Source organism: Oncorhynchus gorbuscha, linkage group LG22 (genome assembly GCF_021184085.1).
Source record: "Oncorhynchus gorbuscha isolate QuinsamMale2020 ecotype Even-year linkage group LG22, OgorEven_v1.0, whole genome shotgun sequence".
NCBI classification, from domain to species: domain Eukaryota; kingdom Metazoa; phylum Chordata; class Actinopteri; order Salmoniformes; family Salmonidae; genus Oncorhynchus; species Oncorhynchus gorbuscha.
The window spans coordinates 19,115,079-19,132,127 of NC_060194.1; the positions used below are offsets into that span (position 1 = coordinate 19,115,079).

General features: G+C 40.4%; 1 protein-coding gene and 1 gene segment (V, D, J or C); both read left to right on the plus strand.

Moving 5' to 3' along the window:
• Positions 1-11,156, plus strand: part of LOC124009095 — a 28,743-nt gene extending 17,587 nt beyond the window's left edge. The window contains exon 4 of the mRNA XM_046320590.1: positions 10,929-11,156. Coding sequence (XP_046176546.1) covers positions 10,929-11,156 — 228 coding nt within the window. The remainder of the gene's footprint in view (positions 1-10,928) is intronic.
• A 214-nt stretch (positions 11,157-11,370) lies between these two features.
• On the plus strand, positions 11,371-12,700 carry LOC124009097. The segment is given in 2 exon segments: positions 11,371-11,535; positions 12,324-12,700. Coding segments are annotated over 2 exon segments (387 nt in total).
• Positions 12,701-17,049: the final 4,349 nt, after the last annotated feature.

Consider the following 17,049-nt stretch of genomic DNA (forward strand, 5'->3'; position numbering starts at 1 on the left):
GTTCATTAAAATACACATGCAGGGTATTGAATTAAAGCTACACTCGTTGTGAATCCAGGCAACGAGTCAGATTTTTAAAATGCTTTTCGGAAAGCATGAGAAGCTATTATCTGATAGCATGTAACACCCCAAAAGACCCACAGGGGACGTAAACAAAATAATTAGCATAGTCGGCGCTACACAAAACGCACAAATAAAATATAAAACATTCATTACCTTTGACCATCTTCTTTGTTGGCACTCCTAGATGTCCCATAATCACTATTGGGTCTTTTTTTCCGATTAAATCGGTCCATATATAGCCTAGATATCGATCTATGAAGACTGTGTGATCAACAAAAAAACAGCGTTTTATAACGTAACGTCATTTTTTTAAATTAAAAAAGTCGACGATAAACTTTCACAAAACACTTCGAAATACTTTTGTAATGCAACTTTAGGTATTAGTAAACGTTAATAAGTGATCAAATTGATCACGAGGCGATGTATATTCTATAGGGGTACGTCTGGAAATAATGTCCGGGTAAATCTCAACCAAAAGATCGACGACATCCGATCCTCGTTTGCTAAGTCAAACAACACCGCTGGTTCTGCTCACACTGCCCTACCCTGTGCTCTGACCTCTTTCTCCCCTCTCTCTCCAGATGAAATCTCGCGTCTTGTGACGGCCGGCCGCCCAACAACCTGCCCGCTCGACCCTATCCCCTCCTCTCTTCTCCAGACCATTTCCGGAGACCTTCTCCCTTACCTCACCTCGCTCATCAACTTATCCCTGACCGCTGGCTACGTCCCTTCCGTCTTCAAGAGAGCGAGAGTTGCACCCCTTCTGAAAAAACCTACACTCGATCCCTCCGATGTCAACAACTACAGACCAGTATCCCTTCTTTCTTTTCTCTCCAAAACTCTTGAACGTGCCGTCCTTGGCCAGCTCTCCCGCTATCTCTCTCAGAATGACCTTCTTGATCCAAATCAGTCAGGTTTCAAGACTAGTCATTCAACTGAGACTGCTCTTCTCTGTATCACGGAGGCGCTCCGCACCGCTAAAGCTAACTCTCTCTCCTCTGCTCTCATCCTTCTAGACCTATCGGCTGCCTTCGATACTGTGAACCATCAGATCCTCCTCTCCACCCTCTCCGAGTTGGGCATCTCCGGCGCGGCCCACGCTTGGATTGCGTCCTACCTGACAGGTCGCTCCTACCAGGTGGCGTGGCGAGAATCTGTCTCCTCACCACGCGCTCTCACCACTGGTGTCCCCAGGGCTCTGTTCTAGGCCCTCTCCTATTCTCGCTATACACCAAGTCACTTGGCTCTGTCATAACCTCACATGGTCTCTCCTATCATTGCTATGCAGACGACACACAATTAATCTTCTCCTTTCCCCCTTCTGATGACCGGGTGGCGAATCGCATCTCTGCATGTCTGGCAGACATATCAGTGTGGATGACGGATCACCACCTCAAGCTGAACTTCGGCAAGACGGAGCTGCTCTTCCTCCCGGGGAAGGACTGCCCGTTCCATGATCTCGCCATCACGGTTGACAACTCCATTGTGTCCTCCTCCCAGAGCGCTAAGAACCTTGGCGTGATCCTGGACAACAAACTGTCGTTCTCAACTAACATCAAGGCGGTGGCCCGTTCCTGTAGGTTCATGCTCTACAACATCCGCAGAGTACGACCCTGCCTCACACAGGAAGCGGCGCAGGTCCTAATCCAGGCACTTGTCATCTCCCGTCTGGATTACTGCAACTCGCTGTTGGCTGGGCTCCTGCCTGTGCCATTAAACCCCTACAACTCATCCAGAACGCCGCAGCCCGTCTAGTGTTCAACCTTCCCAAGTTTTCTCACGTCACCCCGCTCCTCCGCTCTCTCCACTGGCTTCCAGTTGAAGCTCGCATCCGCTACAAGACCATGGTGCTTGCCTACGGAGCTGTGAGGGGAACGGCACCTCAGTACCTCCAGGCTCTGATCAGGCCCTACACCCAAATAAGGGCACTGCGTTCATCCACCTCTGGCCTGCTCGCCTCCCTACCACTGAGGAAGTACAGTTCCCGCTCAGCTCAGTCAAAACTGTTCGCTGCTCTGGCTCCCCAATGGTGGAACAAACTCCCTCACGACGCCAGGACAGCGGAGTCAATCACCACCTTCCGGAGACACCTGAAACCCCACCTCTTTAAGGAATACCTAGGATAGGATAAAGTAATCCTTCTCACCCCCTCCCCCTTAAAATATTTAGATGCACTATTGTAAAGTGGTTGTTCCATTGGATGTCATAAGGTGAATGCACCAATTTGTAAGTCGCTCTGGATAAGAGCGTCTGCTAAATGACTTAAATGTAATGTAAATGTAAATGTAAATATCCGGTCGGAGACCTGAAGAAATGGGCTGTCTCTTCTTCGTTTGACCAAGAAACAAAGCCTAGGCAAATGACAAGACTGTTGACATCGTGTGGAAGCTGTAGGAATTGCAATCTCAGCTCCAGGTAATTTGCTTTCCCATAGACAATACATGCAAGTGGCGCATTGATATATTTTCCAATTTTCAGTGATCAGATTTTCCTGCGCTTTTCGATGAAACGCACGTTCTGTTATAGTGACAGCCGTGATTTAACCAATTTTATAAACGTCTGAGTGTTTTCTATCCACACATACTAATCATATGCATATACTATATTCCTGGCAGAGTAGCAGGGCGCTGAAATGTTGCGCGATTTTTAACAGAATGTTCAAAAAAGTAGAGGGTCGACTTAAGAGGTTAACCTCTTGTGCCTGCAATCCCGTTAACGGGAGCGATATGACAACAGCCAGTGAACCAGAAAAAAACAGAAATAGACATAAAATTAATCACTAACCTTTGAAAATCTTCATCAGATGACACTAGATTGACTTCATGTTACACAATACATGTATGTTTTGTTTGATAAGGTTCATATTTATCAAAATATGAGTTTACATAGGCGAGTTACATTCACAAGTTCCAAAAACATCCAGTGATTTTACATAGCCACATCATTCAACAGAAATACTCATCATAAATGTAGATGATAATACAAGTTATACACATGGAATTATAGATATACCTCTCCTTAATGCAACTGCTGTGTCTGATTTCATTATTTGCAATTATTTGATTTCATTATTTGCAATAATCTGAGACGGTGCTCAGAAAAAATTGTCAGAATTAGCTGCCATATTGACGTCAACATAAACAAGAAATTACATGATAAATATTCCATTACCTTTGATGATCTACATCAGAATGCACTCCAGGAATCCCAGGTCCACAATACATGTTTGTTTTGTTTGATAATGTCCGTTATTTATGTGCAAATACCTTGTTTTGTTAGCGCATTGCTATACATATCCAAACGCTCATTCTGGTAAGCGTTACATCGGACAAAAACTTCAAAAATTACAGGTCGAAGAAACATTTTAAACTAAGTACAGAATCAATCATTAGCTTCAATAAAGTTCCAACCGGAGTATTCCTTCTTGTCTTCATGAGCAATGGAACGCAAGTGGTTACCATGGGGAATAAGCGTCAAGGGGATTTCATTGGGGACTCTGGTGTATACATACAAAGCTCAGATGTCTCACTTCCTGTTTTGATTTCGCATCAGGATTTTGACTGCCATATGAGTTCTGTTATACTCACAGACATCATTCAAACAGTTTTAGAACCGTTAGTGTTTTTCTATCCAATACTAATAATAATATGCATATATTAGCAACTGAGACTGAGGAGCAGGCCGTTCACTTTGGGCAACTTATTCCTCCAAGCTACTCAATAGTGCCTCCCAGCCATAAGAAGTTAATGCTACCGCTGTGCGGCACATTCTTTATAATGATCGGACCAAGGCGCAGCGTGGTATGCGTACATTCTTTTTATTAACAGAATGAACACCGAATAAACCCAAAAAATAACAAAACAAAACATGAAGCTATACAAACTAGTGCTGAACAGGCAACTACACATAGACAAGATCGCACACCAGAAAGTGGGAAACAGGGCTGCCTAAATATGATCCCCAATCAGAGACAACGAACAGCTGTCTCTGATTGGGAACCATATCAGGCCAATATAGAAATACATAAACCCCTAGACCTACAAAACGCTAGACATACAAAAAACTAGAGTACCCACCCTAGTCACACCCTGACCTAAACAAAATGTATGTACAGCGCTCAGCCACCAAAACAAGCCATACAAATACCCACCATGTTTTGTAGTCAACAGAAGTCAGAAATAGCATTATAAATATTCACTTATTCACTTACCTTTGATGATCTTCATCGGAATGCACTCCCAGGAATCCCAGTTCCACAATAAATGTTTGATTTGTTCGATAAAGTCCATAATTTATGTCCAAATACCTCCATTTTGTTCACACGCTTAGTTCACAAATCTAAATTCACAAGGTGCAGGCACTTAGTCCAGACGAAAAGTCAAAACAGTTCCATTACAGTTCGTAGAAACATGTCAAATGATGTATAGAATCAATCTTTAGGATATTTTTATCATAAATCTTCAATAATATTCCAACCGGACTGGAATGCAGCTCCGCCTTCACCTTAGAAGACTGGAACAAGGTTCTAAAGAATGTTGACATCTAGTGGAAGGATTAGGAAGTGCAATTTTACACTGTATCTTACTCGTGTAGGGGCATAATAATGGTTAGAGTGTTGGACTAGTAACCGGAAGGTTGCAAGTTCAAATCCCTGAGCTGACATGGTACAAATCTGTCACTCTGCCCCTGAACAGGCAGTTTCACTGAAATAAGAATTTGTTCTTAACTGACTTGCCTAAAATAAATAAATATACTCTAAAAGTAATTGTTTTTACCCACCATATGAGTTCTGTTAATCCAAATCTACTATGCATATCTTAGGTTTACTCTGATACAAATTATTTGTGACTTTGTTGTTACAATAATATATTTAGTCCAACATGCAAATTATTTTTATTGGCAGGACAATAGACTTTTTATAGCCCGGCTACTGTTGTGAAAATCCCTCAATTTGCAATGTATTCGATGCTTAACTTCTTGGCGCTACCATCCCGTTACGGGATCATTTTCGTCAGCAACCACTGAATAGCATAGCGCAACAGTCAAATAATATTACTAAAAAATATTCATATTCATGATATCACAAGTGCAATATTGCAAAACACAGTTTAGCCTTTTGATAATCCACCTGTCGTCTCTTATGCTTTACAGCGAAAGCAATCCAAGCTTTTGTGTACATTTATCGATAGCATAGCATAACATCATGTACACTGAGCATCAGGAAGCTTGGTCACGAAAATTAGAAAAGCAATTAAATTAATAGTTTAATTTTGATGATCTTCGGATGTTTTCACTCACGAGACCCGCAGTTACACAAAAAATGTTTCCTTTTGTTCCATAAAGATTATTTTTATACCCAAAATATCTCCGAAATCCACAGGAAAGAGTGGTCACGACAACGCAGACAAAAGTTCCAAATAATATCCATAATGTCCACAGAAACATGTCAAACCTTTTTTATAATCAACCCTCAGGTTATTTTTAAAATATCTATTTGAAAATATATCAACTGGGTATGTAGGTTTTTCAAAAGGACCGGGAGGAACAATGGCCGCTTTACTCTGTAGCGCAAAACTCACTCTGAGAGCCCCCACCCATGCACTTACGCAATGTGATCTTTCACTCTAATTTTTAAAAATAAAAGCCTGAAACTATGTCTAAAGACTGTTGACACCTTAGGGAAGCCATATAAAAAGAAATCTGGTTGATATCCCTTGAAATGGAGGATAGGCATGCATAGGAACAGAGAGGTTTCAAAATAGTCCTGTTATACTCACAGACGATATTTTTACAGTTTTGGAAACTTTAGAGTGTTTTCTATCCTAATCTAACAATTATATGCATATTCTAGTTTCTGGGGCTGAGAAATAGGCAGTTTCAAATGGGTACGTTTTTTAGCCAAAAACGAAAATACTGCCCCCTACACTCAAAAGGTTAAGGAGAAGTATATTTTTAATTCCATGTATAACACTTGTATTTTCATCAACATTTAGGATGAGTATTTCTGGCTCTCTGTGGCTCCCTGTAAATCACCGTTTGTTTTGGAAGCAAAACATTACTGAACATAACGCGCCAATGTAAACTGAGATTTTGGGATGTAAATATGAACTGTTTTGAACAAAACATACATGTATTGTGTAAAATGAAGTCCTATGAGTGCCATCTGATGATGATCATCAAAGGTTAGTGATTAATTTTATCTCTAATTCTGCTTTTGTGACTATCTATGGCTGTTTTTCTGTGACTAGCCACTGACCTAAGATAATTGCATGGTATGCTTTCGTCGTAAACCTTTTTGAATTTGGACACTGTGCTGAGATTAACAACAAGTTTATATTTAAAATGGTGTATAATCCTTGTATGTTTGAGGAGTTTTAATTGTGAGATTTCTGTTTGAATTTGGCGCCCTGCACTTTCACTGGCTGTTGTCAAATCGATCCCATTAACGGGATTTCAGCCATAATAAGTTTAAACACGTCTGTAAATCCTCATCAGATAACACTCATATGACATCATGTTACACACCAATTTTGCAAGTTCTCCCACTTAAAAAGATGAGAGAGGCCTGTCATTTTCATCATAGGTACACTTCAACTATGACAGACAAAATTTGAAAAAAAAATCCAGAAAATCACATTGTAGGATTTTTAAGGAATTTATTTGCAAATTATGGTGGAAAATAAGTATTTGGTCAATAACAAAACTGCATCTCAATACTTTGTTATATACCCTTTGTTGGCAATGACAGAGGTCAAACATTTTCTGTAAGTCTTCACAAGGTTTTCACACACTGTTGCTGGTATTTTGGCCCATTCCTCAATGCAGATCTCCTCGAAAGCAGTGATGTTTTCTATGGGGTTGGTCCAGGCGAACTCGGACCAAAACTTTAAAAAGTTATATTCCAGGTCAAATAAACTGGTCAAACTAAGTAGAGAATCAATCTTCAAGATGTTATTTTCATATATTTCCAATAACGTTCCAACCGGAGCATTAGTTTTTGTCTACAGATTAATGGGACGCTGGCGATATAATGACTACTGCGCATAACCAGGAACTGGCATTCTGCCAGACCAGTGACTCATTCCTCTCCCATCCGGTCCCAAATCACACTAGAGGCTTCATTCCACGTTCTACTGACTGTTGACGTCTAGTGGAAGGCGTAGGAAGTACGAACAGATCCATATCTTATTTGGATGTGAATAGGCGATGAGTTGAAAATCAACCAGCTGCAGAATTTCCACTTCCTGTTTGGAAGTTTGCCTGCCCTATGAGTTCTGTTTTCCTCAGGCATAATTCAAACAGTTTTAGAAACTTCAGAGTGTTTTTTTATCCAATAGTAATAATAATATGCATATATTAGCATCTAGGACAGAGTAGGAGGCAGTTCACTATGGGCACGCAATTCATCCAAAGTGAAAATGCTGCCCCCTATTCATAAAAGGTTAAGAGCTTCATCCACACGTTGTGGAGAATAGCCTCTAATTAGAAACCTGTTGTGCATCTCCGCTGTTTATTCCAGATAGTCCTGAAAATGATTTGTTGCAAGGTGGGGAGGAGGGAGGGGGTTCACACCTAGCTCAAGTTGGGGAGGGGTGGGTGTGTTCACACCTAGCTCAGCTATTAGACAATTATTTAGAAAAGGTTGAAAAGTCTATTGTTCAGAAAATAGCCCATCCTGCTACGCTTGTGAAAAACTAGTAATTTTACTTTTTCCCCTTTCCAAATGTTAAAGATTCCAATGTATAAAGTGCTTTTAGCCACAATTGGCCCCAACCCCAATTAATACATTTGGGTACAGTCCATAGCGTGCTGGACTTCAGGCTAGAATGTTGAGGGTTCGAAAACCTGCTCCCTGCTTGCTATAATGAATGATTTTGATTCACCTGGTATTGGATAGTGCATAAAAAAACTTGCTAAATAGCGATTTTTGTCAATTAACTTTATGACAAAAAATATGCACAATCGTTCGTCTCTACATTAACTAACATATTCCTCTCAATTCTAACGTTTTGCTTGATTCATTATGACATTCTAACTACATACATTTGCTTCACAGTTATGTTTTGTCAGCCATCTTTGCTGACGAAAGTCACTAGGGACGGGTGGCCCGCGTCAAATTCATCATTGGAACCACTTGATATGATTGGTCAAATAAAGACCTTGGGACCCAAATGCATAATGAGTGCTCTAACTACCCCTTGTGGTGGTCTGAAGCAATGAAGCCGTGATGCTGGGTACCTCTAAGTCTCGCGGTGCAAGCTCACAACTTTTAAAGGAGGAACCCCTGTACACTGCATATCACATATCACATTTACACTGTATATCACATATCACAATACACTGCATATCAGACAGTTGAGTTAAACCCGGGGCTGTAGCTGCATTTCCTGTCTCACAATCTTACTGTTTTCAGTCTTGGTTGGTAAGTAAGGTTTTATGTAACGTCATTTCCACACTGTCTGGCATTGTTTCATTGGTACTTATTGGGCTGCTTTACATGTTAAGAGGTTTTCATGTTAAGTCTCATGCTTATTTTCTTCTCCTTTACAGGTGATACCTTAGAGGATGATATTACTCCAACCAGTCCTGAGGAGAATTATTTAGAGGGTAGCAGAGTTAAGATCTCCTGTAACTATACAGTAAAATCAGATAGTCTGCTGTGGTACAGACAGTACCCTGGATTAGGTGTCCAGTTCCTTTATATAGTATATAATCCATATAAGGTGAGAGGTGATCCACAAGACATTCGACAGTCTGTAAATCTGAATTAAGAGCGAAACCGTCTGGATCCCCTCTGCTGAAGTGACAGACTCTGCTCTATACTACTGTGCACTGACGGCCACAGCGACAGAAAACCCAGAAACATGGTACAAAAACCTTTCAAATGTATCTCACACAATTAAATGGAGAGAATCTACCTCCAACACCACCCAGTGGAGGGAATGAGAGATGCAGTATCACTGAAAAGAGGACAAATGAGAGGAGAGTAGAGGGGAGGGAAGGAGAGGCCAGGAGAGGTGAGGAGAGGAGATATTGAGAATCTTTATAGCAACTGTACTTTGGGGTGGAGTTTGTAGGTGAACTAAACAGAAATTATCAACTGAAAACCTTGCAGATGGAGTTAGTTTGGAGTATTCAGCTTCTGTTGTGCTATTAGTCAGTTTGACTTCCAACCCCAGCCATGTTGTTCATCTGGTCATTTATTATGTTCTCAGTAATAGGTAAGTTATGGCTTTTAAAGTAGTGTCATGTTTTCTGTTTAGAAAATTATTATTTTTATTTTTTACTTTTTCACCTTTATTTAACCAGGTAGGCTAGTTGAGAACAGGTTCTCATTTGCAACTGCGACCTGGCCAAGATAAAGCATAGCAGTGTGAACAGACAACACAGAGTTACACATGGAGTAAACAATTAACAAGTCAATAACACAGTAGAGAAAAAAAGGGGAGTCTATATACAATGTGTGCAAAAGGCATGAGGAGGTAGGCGAATAATTACAATATTGCAGATTAACACTGGAGTGATAAATGATCAGATGGTCATGTACAGGTACAGATATTGGTGTGCAAAAGAGCAGAAAAGTAAATAAATAAAAACTGTGGGGATGAGGTAGGTGAAAATGGGTGGGCTATTTACCAATGGACTATGTACAGCTGCAGCGAACGGTTAGCTGCTCAGATAGCTGATGTTTGAAGTTGGTGAGGGAGATAAAAGTCTCCAACTTCAGCGATCTTTGCAATTCGTTCCAGTCACAGGCAGCAGAGTACTGGAACGAAAATACATGTTTATTTCAATAAAAAAATGACTCAATCTTAATTTCTTCAAAAATGCAGGTGACACCTATGAGCAGACTATAGAGCTAAAACAAACATGGATCTGGAAATCTCCTCTGCTGAAGTGACAGATTCTGCTCTGTACTACTGTGCCCTGAGGCCCACAGTGACAGGAAACCCAGACACACTGTACAAAATTCTAAACTGAAAACACTGATAAAGATAAACATTTTCATTTTTGGGTTGCCTTCAGTAGACAAAGAATATACATGTAGGCTGGAAATGTACAGTGAAATATTTTCAATAAACAATAATAAAATGTTTTAACAAATGAAAAAGTGACAGAAACTCATTCGGTATTCTGAATATGTTGCAGATGTATACTGTAGATTCTAGATACAAAGATGAAAACAAAAAGACCTGTGAATGAATGAATTGCCTCATGTTGAATAGATTAATTATCTTACAGATATGCCCTTCAAGTAATGTTTCCCACTATGACATCACAGTAGACAGGTCAGGTCCTTCTGCCAACTCTGGTGCCCTAAAATCAAGAAAATAAATGGAGATAAATAACACAGTTTTATCTAATATCCAGTAGAGGGAGACGAAGGTAATCATATTTCAGTGTTGCCCTGCATTTTGAGGATGTGAAAGAGGTATCAAGCAGCAACAAGAAGTATGTTGTTACTTCAGCTCATCTGACAACTCTCTGCATTTTGGGATGGGGCTTCAAAGGTTTGAGAAGATACACTTTTTTTGTATACACAAACATTGCTGTGCTGTGTGTTATCATTTTAACTTCCAGTTTCAGCTACAATGTCAATCCCCACATTTATTTTGCTTTTAGTAGTTGCATGTAAGTAATCTACTATTATTGGTGTTATGTTGAATCTAAACTAAGTGTTGATGTTTTGAAAATAGATCTATAATAGAGTAATAATCGAAGAATAACATGTTGCATCTCTTGCAGGTGACAGTAATGGTCAGACCATTGAACCAATCAGAGAGGAGGTGTGTGCTCCAGCAGGTAGTAATATTACACTTTCATGCACCTACTCATCTGCAGTCTCTCTTCAATGGTATCTCCAGAACCCTGGATCAGCTCCTCAGTATTTCCTGCTTATCCTGCATGGTGTCGGGTCTCCATCACGGGCTCCAGGTCTGGATCCTCGACTGTCAGTCAAACTAAATAATGAGAAGAACCGTGTGGATCTGGACATCTCCTCTGAGAAAAAGGAAGATTCTGCTATGCACTACTGTGTCCTGACGCCCATAGTGAAAGGAAACCTACAAGTGCAGTACAACAACCTAACCTGACCACATTCTATACGTTCATAACTTAACTGACAGGAGATGGTGCATCTCAAGGTCTTTCTATTTGACAGGAAACCTGGTGGGTGTGTTAAAGGACCTATGTAAAGAGGAGGAACAACATTGTATATGCCTACTTATCATTTCAAAGTCATAGCAGTGTTTTGGCTTTGCTTTGTTTGAAATAACACACGGAATGACGCTGGAGGGACGAAGCAGGTACGGGGAGTGAACATTTCATAAACAACTGACAGACGAGACAGGAACAGCGTCAGAAACAGATACAGATACAAAGACAAAAAAACAATCAATGCAGCAGCAGGGAACAGAGCAAGGGAACATACAAATATAGGGGAAGAAATGAACAGGAGATAAATGAATCCAGGTGAGTCCAATAGCGCTGATGAGAGTGACGAGGGAAGGCAGGAGTGCGTGATGGATGGCAGGAGTGCGTGATGGATGGCAGGAGTGCGTGATGGATGGCAGGAGTGCGTGATGGATGGCAGGAGTGCGTGATGTAGGGTAATCTGGCGCCCTCAAGCGCCAGGGGAAGGGAAGAGTGGGAGCAATAGTGACAGTACCCCTCCCTCTTGGGACGCCACCCGGCATCGCACCTGGGCGAACCGGCCGACTACTCTAAGCTACAGTCTCCTCAAAGGCCTCTGTATTTAGAGCTAAACCTGAAGACCATCAACAGTCTGTTAATTAATCTGAGAGACCCATGTGGACCTGGATATCTCCTCTGCTGAAGTGACAGACGCCCTACAGCCCTTAGTGACAGGAATCTGAGAAACACTGTATACAAACCTTTCATATGTGATTCATACAACATGCAAAGAGAGATGCAGTATCACAAAAGAGAGGACAAATGAGAGGAGAGGAGAGATTGAGAAGCTTTATTGCAACTGTACATTGGGGCGGAGCTTGTATGAAAACTAAGCAGAAATGATCAACTGAAAACCTTGCAGATGAAGCCCGATGAAGCCAGATGTTGTGCTATTAGTCAGTTTGACTTCCAACCCCAGCCATGTTGTTCATCTGGTCATTTATTATGTTCTCAGTAATAGGTAAGTTATGGCTTTCAAAGTAGTGTCGTGTTTTCTGTTTAGAAAATTACAACAATAGGTGTTTATTTTTTTTAATGACTCAATGTTCGTCTCTTCCCATTTGCAGGTGACACCTATGAGCAGACTATAGAGCCAGACCAACATGAAGTGTATGCAGAAGTGGGTAGTAATGTTCTTCTTTCCTGCAACTACTCCTCAGCAGACAGTCTACTATGGTATAAACAGTCTCCAGGATCAGCTCCCCAATACCTTCTGCTCGTCCCGCACTACACTGGGACTGTAAAGAGAGCTGATTCTCTTGACTCTCGCTTCTCTGGTAAACTGAACAAAGAGAAGACCCGTGTGGATCTGGAGATCTCCTCTGCTGAAGAGACAGACTCTGCTCTTTACTACTGTGCTCTGAGGCCCACAGTGACAGGAAACCTCAGAAACACAATACAAAAACTGATCCTCACTATACAAACACAGACAACCTGTATCTGAGAACCCTAGAACCTGAGTCTGAAATAGCTCTTAATAACTTCCATCCATTATATTCCCTTCTTTTAATAGGAAAGTAATTTGCACGTTCAACTGCCAGTGACCAGACTTTACATTCAGAAATGAAATGAATATGTAATGAAAATCAGAATATTTTCAAATGACTAAACATTCTAAACATTCTCTCATATAAATAAAATTTATTCCATCTTTATAGTGATTTATTAAACCAAACCTTCCTCACCACCACCACACCTCATTAAGAGCCATCATTGAATGGGTTTTATGTCATAGAGAGGAGACACAAATGATCCTGTTCAAACTGTACATACAGTGGCTATTTTAGTATGTAAATCTAGGTAGGGAAAACTCCCCAGTTGCTTTGTATATGATTGTCACTCACTTTATACTTTTTTGTCTTCCAGAGTGCACAGCAGACCATGTCCAACAGCAACCAGGAAGTGTGATTGTTACAGAAGGAGGATTGGAGACACAGAGTTGTCAATATACCACCACTGGAGCTAATAATATTCAATATCTCTATTGGTACAAACAAGAAGCAAATGAATACCCTAAATATATGCTGAGAAGTTATTCTATTGGATCTGGAGACAATGCTGCAGGGTTCAAGGAGAGATTCATTGCAAGTCTAAACGCCAAGACACAATCAGTCCCTTTGACGATCCAGAGGTTGCATCTGTCCGACTCTGATCTGTACCACTGTGCCCTGGATCCCAAAGTCACAGGAAATCTGCCAACACTGTTCAAAAACTGCTATCTATTCAAGAGGAGGAGCTAAACTAAGCAGACCACATGGGGATATCATTTAGTCTGTCACAGAGGAGTGGTACGTCAGTGTTGCTGAGAGAGCTGCTGAACTTCAACCATCATGTTCCTCTATCCACTTTTATTCATTTCTGCACTTGTTGGTGAGTTTTCTCAATGTTCATTATAGCCACTGTTTAATTAAACAAGGTTCAAAGTGAAATAGTAACACTGATAGTGAGCTGCAGTTCGACATGTTAGAAAATAATGATGGTGGAGATTGATTTGTTCATATACCTAAATTAAAAATGAGTACAAGTACTGAGATTCAATCTCTTTTTCAGGTGTCAGTTACCAGGATGAAATTCAACCTACAGCAAAGATAATGTATGGTGACAAAGGAGACTTTGTTACACTGTCTTGCAACTACTCTGGTTCACCATACAACCTCCAATGGTATCGTCAGTATCCCAGATCAGCTCCCAAATTCCTTCTCCTCACTACAGTCTCCTCAATCCCCTCTATAGTGAACGCTACTCCTCCATACCCACATCTGTCTATTAAACTGAATAAGGAGAGAACCCGTGTGGATCTGGAGATCTCCTCTGCTGATGTAACAGACTCTGCTTTGTACTATTGCGCCTTGCAGCCCACAGTGATAGGAAATTGAGAAACACTGTACAAAAACCTGACAGCTCATGATAAACTCCTCTTATTCATATTTTAGGGCAGGGGTGTGGCTAACTACAGTAGGTTAAAAAAAAATCTCCAGCAACACAATTATTTTCCTTTGTGTACCGACATATTAGTAAATAACTGTATTCTTGTAATTCAATTAACTAAATTTTTTAGGCTAATGTATAGTTTATCTGTATTATTGGATTTTAGAGTAAATACCAAGATCTTTCCTCATTTCAAATACATCTTGTGATTTATCCAACACCTCTTCACATGTGTAAGTGTCAGTGTTCAACAGACCATCAGCCAAACCAACATGAAGTGTATGGAGAGGAGGGTGGTAATGTTCAACTTTCCTGCAACTACCCCTCAGCACACAGTGTACTGTGGTAAAAACAGTATCCAGGATCAATTCCCCAATTCCTCCTCTTCATCCTTCATGCCTCTAGGACTGTATTGAGAGCTAAACCGCCATACTCTCACCTCACTGTTAAACTGAAAAAAGAAAATACCTGTGTTGATCTGGAGATCTCCTCTGCCGAAATGAAATACTCTGCTCTGTACTACTGTGTTGTGACATCCACAGTGACGAATAATGTATTGACTCAGCAGTGAGCGGAAATGTATGGATTTACAAGCATCTGCTGTCGCCTGTTACACCACAGTGTTATCAAGTGGAGTCTCTAGTGAATAAATCAAATGTACATGTAAAACGTCTTTGTTTCTACTCTACATTGTCAGCAGGAGGAGCTAGAGTATACAACTCAGGATTAGATTATGAATCCTCAAGATAAAACATGATCATAGCCAGTTGATGCTGTGCTTTTCATCAGCAGCTGGTGCTTATTCTACACATCAAGTCAGAGTCAAGATGGCAGCATCTACAGTGTTGTTCTGTTAACTTTTTGACTTTTTGACTCTTTGACTTGACAGGTAAGTAATAACTTTTTCATCGAAACTGAGTGTGATTATGTTAAATAACATTTTCCAGCATGTTACTAGAATAAATGTCAATATTTACACTTGTGCATGATTTTCATACTGTTCTTCATATCCAATCACATATCCAATGTAGTTACTTGAGCCTGGAGGATCTTTTGTGCATTTTTAATGTACAAAAAATAGTAGAATTTTATGATAATGTCCTGCTAATAATTCCTGTTTTCATAAATGTTTTCCAGGTGGCAGTCATGGGAATGACATTACTCCAACATCAGATAAGGTGTTCATTTTTGTTCATTGTTTTCACCTGTGTTATTTTCTGACCTGGTCTCATCAGCTTTGCCTTTGTGAGGTATTGTTCAATTTGACTCTACTAAGCCTTTTCCTAGCTCGTTTGTGAAAACCTGTTAATACCTTCAGTCCTCGTTTTGATTCACCTGCCTGTTTGCCTACCTGTGTATGACCATTTGCCTGACTGTGACCACGATTCCTGCCTTTTGCGAAGATGAAATAAATACCTGCCGCACTCTGCGCGTGAATCTACACCTTTTTCTCCCTGAGTATTCATTACAACTTGTTTTCACTCTTTTCACTGTGTCAAATAACACTAACCAGCATGTTACCAGGATACATATTAATACTTGCATCCGTGGGTGAATTTGATACTATTCTTCATATCCAATGTAATTACTGGCAACTTGACTAATATTTCTGTGAATGATCTTTTATCAATTTTTAATACACTTCACTCAATAAAGATTTGAATTGTATAATCAATTCCTGTTTTCAGGTGGAAGTCATGGGAATGATATTACTACAACATCAGATAAGATGTTTGGTTTGGAGGGTGACGTCATAAAGCTGTCCTGTAACTACTCCTCTGCTAGTAGTTAAAATGTTCAGCCTACCACTGTTTTCAATGGCTGTCACTTTTATTATAAGGCGAAATCCTCCCAGATTGCAGTTCCTAGGGCTTCCACTAGATGTCAACAGTCTTTAGAAAGAGTTTCATGCTGGTTTTTGGAAAAATGAGCCAGAAATGGTAGTTTTTCGAGGTGGCTCCCATTTTGGCTGTAGTGTTTCCAATCGCGTGGAAGAGAGTGCGTTCTTTGGTATTTTTCTCCGGTATAGGCAATAACGATTCTCCGTCTTAAAATGTATCGTTTATTTACATATTAAGGTACCTAAGGTTTGATTATAAACGTTGTTTGACTTGTTTGGAAAAGTTTATTAGAAACGTTTGGGATTCATTTTGTATGCATTTTGATGGGTGGATTATTGACTGAAGCGTGCCAGCTAAACTGAGTTTTTATAGATATAAAGAAGGACATTATCGAACAAAAGGACCATTTGTGATGTATCTGGGACCTTTTGGAGTGCCAACAGAAGAAAATAATTTTCAGGACTTCTATCGAAGTCGGCTCCTCTCCTTGTTCGTGCGGCAGTCGACGTCACCGGCTTTCTAGCCATCGCCGCTCCAATATTTCATTGATCCATTTGTTTTGTCTTGTTCCCTGCACACCTGGTTTTCATTACCCAATCACACTGCGTGTATTTATTCCTCTGTTCCCTCTCATGTCTTTGTGTGGAATTGTTTGTGTTATGTGTTTATTGTTTATTGTTGTCGTGCTATACTGGTTTGCTTATACCGTGTTGTTCACGAAGAAGTTAAACATAAATTATTGTGACTGTTTTGCACTTTTGTCTATGGGCTGGAGATTTGACACAGTTGCGTCCATCTGCTGGATTATCCTGCCTCAATAATGTTTGTGCCTGTTCACAACTCTCTGCTCTCCTGAACCTGACTTCGCTACCAGTACGCACAAACCTGACAATCATCAAAGGTCAGGCATTTATTATATTGCTATTTCTGACTTTCGTGGCGCACCTGCCTGGTTGAAATATGCTTTTCATGCATTTGAAAGCAGGGCGCTGTCCTCAGATAATCGCAATTTGAATTTTGCACT